The 12495-nt window shown below is 34.4% G+C and overlaps 1 protein-coding gene across 1 annotated transcript; it reads left to right on the forward strand.

The window, feature by feature from the left end:
- The first annotated feature begins 3420 nt into the window (after nucleotides 1-3420).
- LOC139875841 (DEMETER-like protein 3) lies at nucleotides 3421-9697 on the forward strand. The gene is made up of 15 exons (XM_071863135.1): nucleotides 3421-3799; nucleotides 5144-5239; nucleotides 5338-5428; nucleotides 5518-5686; nucleotides 5935-6036; nucleotides 6559-6650; nucleotides 6729-6797; nucleotides 7977-8156; nucleotides 8257-8293; nucleotides 8399-8456; nucleotides 8566-8615; nucleotides 8705-8770; nucleotides 8859-8973; nucleotides 9083-9121; nucleotides 9211-9697. Exons 1-15 carry the CDS (start codon nucleotides 3421-3423, stop codon nucleotides 9348-9350), a joined length of 1683 nt encoding a protein of 560 aa, XP_071719236.1. The 3' UTR covers nucleotides 9351-9697.
- Nucleotides 9698-12495: the final 2798 nt, after the last annotated feature.

Consider the following 12495-nt stretch of genomic DNA (forward strand, 5'->3'; position numbering starts at 1 on the left):
ATTTGATAAGTTAATGGTGTTAGTAATGAAATTGAATTATTATGCACATTTGATGTTTAATGAAAGGATTAAAGGAAAAGTTGCATGATAAAGCTAAAAGTGATGAGTTAGTAATATACATGATTAAAATGTGATGTTTGATTGGTAACATGCTTGTTTTAGAAAAGATGGGTTCAAAGTTAGAAAGTATGAACGAATGTATGTTGTGATTAGGGGGTAAAGTGTAAGTGTAAGTATGAATGACGTAATGATTCAAGAAAGTTGTGATTTTGATTTAGTTATGTGATTAATGAGATTAGCTCATGTATAGGTGCTAATCAAGGAAAAGAAGTTACAAGTGACCAAGGAAATTCAATTAAGCAAGGTGAGTTTATAGGGGGTAATATGGGCGGGTCAAGAGTGGCTTAGTGTTCTCGGATTGCATCCGTGCAAGAGAGTAACGACTAAGTGCACTAGTTACGTAGCTTAGATAGAACTATTGGGTTAGCTCAATAGTTGTGTCTATGGATGATGCTTAGCTTAGGCAAGGTTATTACATTGCTAGTAATCTTGCCTATGGTTCATGTTAGCTTAGACACTTCGGGTGTCTATGTATGAGATGATGATAGCTTAGGCATATTTAGTATGTCTATGTTTAGCTTAGACATGATTACTAGGTTCGGCCTAGTAAGTCATGCCTATGGTATGAAAGATCGGATCCGAAAGTATGCAAGCAATCTAAGGGTTGAAGGATAAGTGTTTTGATTATGCCCAAATGATTTATGTTTTGTGTTTTGTTACTTTCCTATAACTCACTAAGTGTAAAAGCTTACCCCCATGATGTTTTATGTTTTAGGTGCTAAGGTTCATCGAGAAGGTAAGGAACCCGTGTGAAGAGCTGGAGGAGCATTGGCATTAGCGTAAGTGGTATTGCAAGTCCCTTTTGTAATCACGCTCTATGGTTACCGCTTATCAAACGCCATGTATTTGAAGTGTCATGTTTGTCATTATTGAATTTGGGACCAAATGATGGTTTTGTTTCATGAAAACACGTTTGATGTCTAAATGTTGTTATTAGATGGTATACGATGTTAGAAACTGAATCTTAAGTTTGTGTATGAATTTGGTTGTTTTAAATGTGTTTGAGAATGATGGAACGTGCAAAAGTTGGTTTAAATACAATGTTGCAGGTCAGGCACCCGGATTAGGGTTATGTCGCGCCGCGGCAAAGGGGTCCGCGCCGCGGCATATAACTGAAGTTGGGAACAGAAGCAAGGTTAAGGAGTCTAAAATTTCCTGTGTTGTGTCGCGCCGCGACAAGGCTTGCCGCGCCGCGGCATAAGCCTTGTCCGGCCAGTGACTTAACTTTTCAAAAAAAAAAAAAAAAAAAAAAAAAAAAAAAAAATTTTACTCGAATCAAGGCGTTAAACTAAGGCCTGATAAAGTTAAATCTAAAAGAGAGTGATCATTCTGTGTCTCTTGGGTTTAACATGACATCTAGGACGAAAGGACATAATGAAAAGATTCACCTATTCATATTCGAGATGGGAACTCGAAAAGGATGATGTTATTGAATGGCACAAATTCATAACATATTGGGGGTGATGGACGGTCGTTAGGTGGTATCCATCACTTGCATTAATTTCTTATGTTTCTCGTGCAAGTGGGAGATTGAAGGTTTTTCGTATGCCCGAGAGACATATTAATTTAATGTGGCTAATATGTTATGATCCAAGTCGGGTCATACCCAATAACAAGCTTACCGACACCCTAAACGTATTCAAGCTTAACGATTAAATCATTAAGTAAATACGCGACACTTGGATTTTAGAAAAATCGGTTTTCTAAAATGTTATCACTTGAGATAAATTATTTGGATAATTTATATATAATTGTTTATAAGTTTTAAATGACTATATTGTGTTACATTTTATAAAAGGTTTATAAAATATAAAAGTAACATAAAAATATACATGTTTTATATATATATATATATATATATATATATATATATATATATATATATATATATATATATATATATATATATATATCAAGTTTATATATATGTAAAGACATTATTATATAAAATATATGGTGGCAGATTTTGGGTCTCCAAGACTCATATGCATGCCATGTTATTGTTACTTTTAAGAACATAAAAAGTCCATATAAGCATGGGGAACTCTTGGACCAAAGCAAGACTTATTCTCTCAAGTGTAACTAGTGTTTAAAAGCTTGAAAAAAAAAACTGATTTCAGCATCCTGCTGCTGTCCAAAACCGTGAGGTTTTATATATCAAAGGAGGTTCCAAGTTTGATTTTCAAGCTCACATTAAGTGTCTAATTAAATCCTAACTAAAGGCTAGGGTGTTGGTCATAAGTTTGGGGTATAATCTCTTGAGGTTTCATGCTTTTGGAACTCCATTCATCATCATCTTTTATGGTTGCTGCTGTCCAAAATCAGTGAGCATATTAAAGAGGTCTTCAATCTTGGTTGGAAGGTGATTAAGTGTCTAAAGTCTATTTAACTCAAAAGGTGGTGTTGGTGCATCAAAGGCTTGGAGTTCTTTACACTTGTTCATCATCTTCATCATCAATTAACCTCCTAACTTGGAGTAGGTACATCCCTTGAACTAGCTCTTTTACATTTGAGCATATTTTCTAGACTTGATCTATTTTGGAATTTATATCAAAATGGTTTAAATATATTGAAAGTTTTTTATGCATAATTGCTTCCGCTTAAATCTTGTTACATGCATGTTTATGAAACTTGTTTATATGATGAATTCCTACAATATAAACATGATAGCCAGGTTACAATATAGGTGTAGAGAGAATGGAATCCCAATACAATATATTTATAGAGATGTGAAAAAAAGATGAACTAGGGTTTTAATAATTAGGGTTCCATTGAAAACCGGTTTTCACAAAGCTGGTTTCAGTTCCTGTAAGTGAAATCGGTTTTCCAAACACGGTTTAAGGTTACATGTTACAGGTATGCATGCACATCAACAAAACGATTTTCTCATATTCGGTTTAAGGTGAGATGGTATAAATTGGCTTTGACAAACTCGGTTATAGTTGTTTTGTAAAAACTAATCTCATGAATACGTAAACTACAAAACGTAACAAAATATATACCCCAAAGAAATTCCATGTAACTTCACAATATTCTCCTTATATATATATTATTAAATCTATCATCTATACATTAAAAACACATAAACCCATAAGATTAGAAACGATATATTTAACACCTCTCAAAGTTATCTAAAATGAAAAAACTTTTCCATTTTACATGTTCCCATGCATACAGTTGTGGCGGTGGATCTATGAAATGACACTTTTGCAGTAAAAATCATTACTTTCTATCCATTTGCATTACAAATTCCCATTATATATCACACTGTTTTTGTGGGTGTCACATGCACATAGAAATATGAACAAGAAAAAACAAGGTAAAAACATTAAAGGCAAACAAGCTACCATTAATCCCAATGATCTATCAGCAACAATAGGTAGAAAAATGGTTGCGGTTTCAGATATATTAACAACAACTACACCACCAATAAATGTTGAGACTAAGAAGATAAAAAAGAAGGCTAAGTTTAGGCCAAAAGTAATGAGTAATTCACCCATGACCGTTACTCCTTCATCACCGGGTTCAAGTTCCGGTTCGGGTTCGAGTTCTTGCAAAAGGATTTTAGATTTTGGTGATTGTGAGGTTGTAAAGATGAAGATTTTTACTAAAGGGGGATTTAGTTTCACTCGCGAGGTTTGCAGATACATAAAACCTAAAGATCGTCAGTTAAAACAGAGTAAGCATATATTATATACGGTTCTTATTTTTGTTTTTAGTTTATTTGGTGAATGTTAAGTTTATTTCATATATATTTTACAGTTTGGAGTTCTCTAACTCTAAGGTACTACTGTATAAAAGTTGACATAAAATATTTTGGATGAGTTTTCTTGACCAGTTACAACTATTTTTACTAATATGTAACCGTGTAAATACGAGTACATAATTCTTTACACCCCGGTCATTCGCGGTTAGTCTGAACATGAAAACTTAATTTATTCGATTAATCACTAGGTATCTAACCTTGTGTTGTAGCTCATGTTATAGTGACCCGCCTCTCTTAGCGAGATATCATGTGTTCGACTCCCGTGGGGTTGAGCACAACTCACAATGTTGGTCTTGTTGGTAAGTTATCTCACATCGGCCATGGACAAAACAAATGTGTGCATATAAGTCTAAGGGGAAGTCCCTCTATCACTAGTTGGTTTTTAGAAAAGGATGGACTCTTGAACTTATATGTTGTACATGTTGTTGTACATCTAGTTGAAGGCGGGTTATGCAACTGCGAGAGATGAACGTGTGGATGGTTTAGTCCCCTGGTGATCCCGAACGGAAACATAATTTATATAGTTGAGTAGATGCATACCTGAGAAACAAATTTTTATTGTATGTATTAAACTTGGTGCCGGCTTCTAGGGTAGGGCGACCGCACTCGGCTACAAAAAATTAGAAAAATTAGAATCAATAAACAAGAAGAATCATTATGGATTTTCTAAAAATTTTAAAATAATTGTTTGTACCAGAAAACAAAATCAAACCGGAAGCTTTTAACAATGGGAGATGAAAGAAACGAAATATTATTTTGTTATCCACTCAAGTCTTTCATGCAAGTATCTACTATTGTACTAAAGTAACTTTTATTATTTAAACAATTACATCTAAATTTACTTACATATTCTCAAATGATAAACTACACAAATTTTATGTTAAAAGTTATTACACAAATTTTATGTTAAAAGTTATTTGAGGTTATTTTGAAAAGATAGCATCAAATAATTGTGGATTTATCAAATAATTTATTTATCAAATAATTGATTTATCCTCTTTTGAAAAAAGTTAGGGGCATTTTTTATTTTATTTTTACTATATCGCACTAGGCATCAAAATGCTGGAACTACTCAAAACTTGTTGTATGTATGTGGCGTACCCCCTTTAATATGTAATCAGATGATGTGTCATCGATTATGATCATCGATTGAACTTTTGTTAGATCGAAAAATTCAGTAGTAAAATGGTACATTTGTGTATCATTTGCCATAATTTGTACTAAATAAGTATATGTTCCCTGTTAATGGTATCAAAGACTATAAAAAAAAGGAAGATGAATGGTGGAAGAACGAGCAGGAGTTATTCCAACATCGGGTGTCGTCTTTCATTAGCGCCACACGTGTTGTTCAAGGTAATTACTGTAACCACTTATAGTTAAATTCATAAACCGAATTCAATTTTCTATGCAGGTAAATAAACAAATGTTAATATATTAACTTTAATTAACAGGAAATAGACCATTTATGGGTTGGAAAGGTTCAGTTGTGGATTCAGTTGTGGGTGCATTCTTAGCACAAAATGTAGCAGACAATATGTCAAGGTTAGTGTATAGTAGTACACAGTTTGACAATTTGTGATGCGTAATAACGTTTCTTTACATTAATTGTTGTATTACGAAATGTTGTTTAGTTCTGTTTTCATGTCTCTTGCTGCGAAATACCCGAAAGTGAATAAGATTAAAGACAATCAAACCGAGGATGCTATAGATTGGAATGCAGTACGATGTGCAGATCTAAATGACTTTTCTCGTGTTATCCAACTTAGAGGACAGAACAACAGAATTGCAACACGAATCCTGGTAATCAATACTATATATTCACACACACACACACACACACACACACACACACAAAACTAATGGATGTTGAACTTATGCAGGACTTCCTTAATAATATACATGATAACAAGTCTGGGATTATTGACCTCGAGTGGTTACGAAATGCGGAACAACAAGAAGCAACGTAAAATTTTCCAAATAGGATACAAATTTTTTTTTTTTTTTAATTAGTCGTGGTTTGGTTTGTAAACAAGTTACTTATCCTGCAGAGATTACTTTATGGGGGTGTTCGGATTGGGCATAAAAAGCACGGAATGTTTGCGGTTATTGACACTACGACAACGTGCGTTCCCGGTAAGCCTGGCAAACAGGTCGGGTTGGGTTGACAAACAGGTCGGGTTGGGTTGAGACCCAAATGGGTTTGGGTCAACACGAGTCATGGGTCGAACGGGTCTCGAGACCCATTTTTTCTCATAAAATTATTTCTCAAAAAAAAAAAAAAAAAAAAAAAAACTATGTTTTATTTTTTCATTTCTATTATTCAAATAAAATTAATTTTTTATTTTATAATTTTTTGTTTTTCTATTTTGTAAGCTTATTAATTTTTCGTTTTTATAATTTTATCATACTGAATGGGTTGGAAATGGGTTTTAGCAGGTCTAGATGGACCTTCGAATAATAATATCAATGGATTAAAGATGGGTCCATATTGGACCCATTCACTTTGTTTTCTCAAAACCCAATAGACCCAAATGGTTGACCTAATAGACCTGATTTTTGGTGTATGGGTCTTGATTGCCGGATATAGTACTTCACGGTAAGATTATTTCTTAAAATATCATGTCGAATTGTACTATTTGTATAATGTATGTATATTGTGAAATTTTTACAAGGTTGACACACATGTAAGCCGAATAGTCGTACGTTTGGGGTGGGTCCCAGTTGAAAAGCTTCCTGATGGGGTTCAAATACATCAACTAACAGAGTGAGCTTCATTTGAAATAACAACATTGTGTTTCGCTTATTTGATACGATAACGTTAATTTTGTGTTGTTGCGTTCAGGTACCCTATGATGGATCGTGTTCAAGAGTACCTCTCACTGAGGTTTTCGAACCTCGATAAAGAAACTCTGTATGTAACACCCCAATTTTCTATCCGTATCATCATTAAATATTTATTATGCTGATATACTAAAACACAAAGTATTGTTCATCTCAGGGGTATAATCATCATTTTCTTTTGTTTTTTTTTTCAAAAAAACTTTTTTTACAATATAACCTGCAAACTGATTGATATGTTATGCAATACAGGTACGAGCTTCATTACCAAATGATTACTTTTGGAAAGGTACGAGATTAGTTTAGTTAGTTATCCAACACAAAACAGTAATTCATATTAGTAATGAATAATATATCTAAGGGTGCGTTTGATAAAACTGAATAATTTAGCGCTGAATGGTTCAGAATCTGAATGATTTAAAGCCTCTGAATAAAGTTTGTTCTGAATGAAAATAAGCTGTTTGATAATCATTTAGAATGAACTATAAGTACAGGGTAAAATTACCTTACTAACGTTAACATGAATAAAAAATTTAATATAGTTGTTGATTAATTGTTCAGGATAATTTGAAGAGAATATTACAGAAAATTTAGGCACTTAATGGTTAAGAGAGCATTTCAGCTCTGAATGGTTCAGCACTGAATTCTGAACCATTCAGCACCATATGTCATTCATATGTCATTCAGAGTTCAGAAACAAACACGCTGAATGCTGAACGGTTTAGCATTCAGCGCTGAACCATTTCATTAAGAGTCAAACAAACACCCCCTAAGTGCAATTTGTACCAAAATCTCCAGCTACCAGCTTCAAAAATAAGCCCTAACTCCATCTCTAGCCATAAACTTAAGCTCCAGCTCTAGCTAGTTTCATCGAAACACACCCTAATGTATATTCAATGTCAAAATCATGCAGGTCTTTTGCACGAAAAAGAAACCAAAGTGCAATTATTGTCCACTCAAGAAAGACTGCAAGCATTTTGCTAGTGAATCTTCGAGGTTTCTAAACGTCTTATTTATTATTATTATTTTAATAGTCATAATGATGATATAGTAACGGCCAATGGGGCTTTGCCTCATTGGTAACCATGCTTGCATGGTTTCGAGGAGACCCGGGTTCGAGTCTCACCAGGGGGTTTTCCCCACCTGCCCGTTTGGATGGTGGCGGTTTCCTCCTGGAACGTGCGATGCTGTGCGATGAAAAACTAACATGCCGTTCCAAAAAAAAAAAAAAAAAATGATGATATAGTAACAGGTATCGAGAGTTAGAAGAAAAGCCCGTTCGAATTACTAATGGTGCTCCATGTACACCTATATCATATGAGCCAGTTTTGCCAATCGCATCTCCTGAATTGGTTGATATTGAAGATTTATTCCTTGATCACGAGGTGAATAAACTGAAAAATGCAGGTCGATCAAGGACAGAACACCTAGTGTAAGTATAATATTTGTCAAATCTTAACTATATAAAAGTTGTGAAAACGGAAATATGTCATAAAACATATCTTATCCCAATTATTGTTTATAAATTGCAGCTATGAGCTTCCAGATTCGCATCATCTTCTGCAAGCGGTCAGCTATGAACTTATCCCCCTCTCGTTTTTTTTTTTTTTTTTTTTACAGCAAGTTATATTAAGGTATATATTTCATAATACTGTTTCAATGGATGTGTTGCAGTTGGACAAAAGAGACACTGATGATAGGAACCCTTATCTACTTGCTATATGGCCGCTAGGTAACATCGTTTAATTATTATTTTGTTTGTGCAATAGGAAAAACCTAAATATATAGGTACGTATATCGTATCTTAGGAGAAACTAAGAATCCTACGAAACGTGTTTCAGCAAAGTCGAATGATTTACAAGACGAAGAAACGGTGTTTGGAACACTTTTGGTAAGCTAAAGTATATGTGAATGTCTAATGAAGTTAGGAATATTCTATATCTATTAATATATGTATAATTGTTAACAATAAAATTTCAGGTTCCATGTAGGACAGCGACTAGAGGATCATTTCCACTTGACGGAGCGTTCTTTCAGATCAATGAGGTTTTTTTTTTAGTAAATATAATTTTTTGATAAATATACATTTGTGGTTTGAATATGTTACTAAAAATAGCATACGCTATTACTGCAGGTTTTTTCTGACGATGAATCGAGTGAAAAACTACTAGTTGTACCCAGAAAGTTGTTATTGGGTCTCACTACAAGGACCCTTTCTTGTGGAACCTCTATAACAGCCATTTTTGAAGGTACAAAAAGTACTACATACTCTTGTTTCAAATTTAAAATTTACCAAATTAGTAAATTTTAAGGTCAAGTAAAGTTGGTAAAATTAGTGATATTTTTAATGTGACACAGGTATGTCAACTATGGATATACAAGACTGTTTTTGTGAAGGTATTAATGAGAAAATTACACTCGTAGTTTCGGTAGATTCTTTACTCGAAAATTTGCTTTCTTGATCAGAATCAAAAACGAATGCGCAGGGTATGTTTGTATTAGGGGCTTTAATATGAAGACAAGAGAACCAAGACCTCTGCATCAGCGATTCCATGGTAGTTTGACCAAAACTGCCAAAGTCAACAAAGTTGTAAAATCGCCAAGGACAAGAAGAACCAATAAGTAACTTATGATTAGAGGATTGCATCATTCGTGCGAATCATGGAGTATTATGCACTTGAAAAGATATATACTAAGCGATTAGTATGGAGGTAATGATACAGAGTGAACTCAAGTCAACGAGAATGTTTATAGGTCAAAATTAGTCAAGAACTTTACATGCGGGTCATCATTCTTGTTAAATTTTGCTTGATGTGATCCCAAGTTAAATTTTTGACCGATTTGACCTACTAACATTTTCGTTGACTTGGTTGAATCTGTATCATTACCTCTATAATAAGCACTTAATATTTATCTTTTCAAGTTTATAATACTCCATGATTCGTATAAATGATGCAATCCCCTAATAATAAGTTACCGGTTCTAAAAATAATAGGATACCTTCTTTACGATGTTTTACCATGAATGATGCAACTTGTCCCACTGGGAAAGTGTGTCCTATGGTTTGTTATTTCATGGTGTTAGTGTATTAGTATTTACTTTTGTTGCAAGTTGATAGACCCCATAACGTCGATCAAGCAAAAGAATTAAGCATTATCTTAGTGCGGAAACGAAAAACAAAAGAAGTTTCTCAAAGTTTAACATTTTATTGAATAAATGAAGAACATAAACAATGAAAAACAGAGGATAGACGATCTCCAAGTTATGAGATCGGTTCTTGCTGCAGGCAAAGACAACTAACCTCACCCCAAGACCTCTAGAGTCTTGGGGATAAGAATTAGGAAACTAAATCCCCTAAGATAAATGAAAATCCCACTAATTAATTAAGGAATTTATACCCGTACCGATTTTATCCAATCAATTCTAATATATAGAAAATCTTTTCTTAAAAATAGGAAATCTTTTCCTAACACAAGTATTTGATGGTACACGTTGTTTATGTTTTGTCAATGTAAGGGGTGAAAACCAGCGTTTGTTTTTGTGTCGCACATATCCATTTTGTGGGTGTAATGGGTTACTTTTAGTCATATAGTTAAAGTATTTGTTTAAATTTATGGGAATATATATAGTGCTATTTAATTTAATTTAAAATATAATTTAATTTATTATTTTTAACTATAAACTAATACGCACCCAATTTCATGCCGTATTAGTTTTTCTTAACGTCGTCTACATAATCTTTTATTACATCCAAATGATTAAAATCTTCAATTGTTTTTGAATTTTATGCTTATACTATTTTATTGCACACATAAATAAATACATGCTTATTATATTATATTTATCTATTATTTTGGAGATTTATACTCTTCCATCTCACCGCAAGTGTCTATATTACTATTTTGAAATATCTAATTTCAGATATATACTTTGTATTTCAACCAATCAGAAGATGTTATTCTGAAGAGAGAATATTTTTGATTGTTAGAGAATAAAGTTAGTGTGATTTTTTCTAAAATTGCGTTCAAAAAATAAGTAGACACTTATAATGAGACTAATGTAGTAATTCTTCCGTTTTATTGGATGGATTCGATGTTAATTTTTATCGCAACAACGTGCGGTCCGACCATTTGCTAGTTGCTAACATAATTAATACTCATAGAAGTGGATACTACAGCCCAAGAACATGCCTCAAACACCTCATCACGAGCCCAATGCAAACACCAATACCCAAGAACCTACACAGCCTGTTTCTGAATCACCCACTAGCGACTCTACTCCATTCTGCTCAAATGATCCTACCCAATCAAATAACCCGTCGAATGCTCCACTAGAAGTGGATACTACTGTCCCTTTTTGCCATGATACAACCAGTAATAACAACACGAATACCACCCCTTCCCAGCCTCCTAAAACATGTACTAACGATGAGCCCGACATACTGTCCAACCCCACCATCGCTACAATCAAAACAAAAGGAAAAGTCAGCAAAAAACCTATAAGTCAATGTAAAACATCCTCGAATATCCTCAGCTATGACAGCAATTTTTTCAAGAAAAAGTTGCATGATAACCCCTTACCAAACCCCCATCCGATATCGCCTCAACCAACTAAACCACCTGCCCCAACTAATAGGAAAGCCCCACGATCCAAATTTATGTATATCAAACAATGCGCAAGAAGCGGGCAAAAGCTGAAACTATCACACCTCACTCGTAAGACGACCTCTTCTTCAAAAACCTCGGGTAACACAACTAAAAAAGGAATGACCTATTCAAGAGTGAACTCTACCAGCTCCCTCAACACCAACGATTTCGGTCGGGGTCTGGGAATCCACTGGACCGCTGATCAATGATCATCCACTCCTCCATTCGTTTGTAAGTTTTTCTAATGTCTTGCATTTCTCTTAATATTCGGGGCGTGGGACAATCGAGTAAAATTAAATGGCTTAAAAAAATATGTAACGAGGAAAATCCGGTTATCCTAGGACTACAAGAAACCAAATGTGCTCAAGCACCTGACTCTCTAATCGAATCCTTTTGGCATAGCTCAAACCTTATGTTCGTTCAAAAAGACGCAATAGGTGCATCAAGAGGCTTACTTTTAATTTGGGACCCTGCCACTTTTTTATTCGAACAAGCCTTAGAAGGGGAATTCTTTATTGCCATTAAAGGAAAATGGGCGGGTTACGATACTGACATGGCATTTGTAAATGTATATGGGCCACACTCTCACCAGAAAAAACTCAAGTTTTGGACTGAACTATCTACCCTAACCAACCACATTAATGTCCCCCACATAATCTTTGGCGATTTTAATGAAGTTAGATCCAAATCCGAACGCCTCAACTGTATCTTTAAACAAACCTGGGCTGACAATTTTAACAACTTCATAAATAGTGCTAATCTCATCGACCTCCCACTTGGTGGTAAAAAATTCACCCGCATTTGCATCAACAAATTGAAATTCAGCAAACTTGACCGTTTTCTTGTCTCCGAAAGTGTCCTTAAATTGTGGCCAGACATCTCCTCAAAAACCCTAGATAGAGACCTCTCCGACCACTGCCCGATTATTCTCAAAAACTCATTCGTTGATTTCGGTCCAAAACCTACGCGCGTCTTTAATACTTGGTTAAACCTAGAAAATGCTGACGAAATTGTAAAAACTACATGGCTCCTCCCTGTAGCTGGTAACCGTCCTGACTGTATCTTTCGGAACAAACTAAAAAACGTTAAAATCGAACTTAAAAAATGTAGCCAACAGTTAAGCAA

The sequence above is a fragment of the Rutidosis leptorrhynchoides genome, chromosome 11, assembly GCF_046630445.1.
Source record: "Rutidosis leptorrhynchoides isolate AG116_Rl617_1_P2 chromosome 11, CSIRO_AGI_Rlap_v1, whole genome shotgun sequence".
In the NCBI taxonomy this organism is placed as follows: domain Eukaryota; kingdom Viridiplantae; phylum Streptophyta; class Magnoliopsida; order Asterales; family Asteraceae; genus Rutidosis; species Rutidosis leptorrhynchoides.

Bases quoted from the DNA above. Each gene is read 5' to 3' on its own strand.
- LOC139875841 (XM_071863135.1), top strand. From the start codon at position 3,421: ATGAACAAGAAAAAACAAGGTAAAAACATTAAAGGCAAACAAGCTACC. The intron at 6,798-7,976 runs GTATGTAACACC...ATATAGTAACAG, and splicing joins AACCTCGATAAAGAAACTCT to GTATCGAGAGTTAGAAGAAA. The intron at 8,457-8,565 runs GTAACATCGTTT...AACGTGTTTCAG, and splicing joins ACTTGCTATATGGCCGCTAG to CAAAGTCGAATGATTTACAA.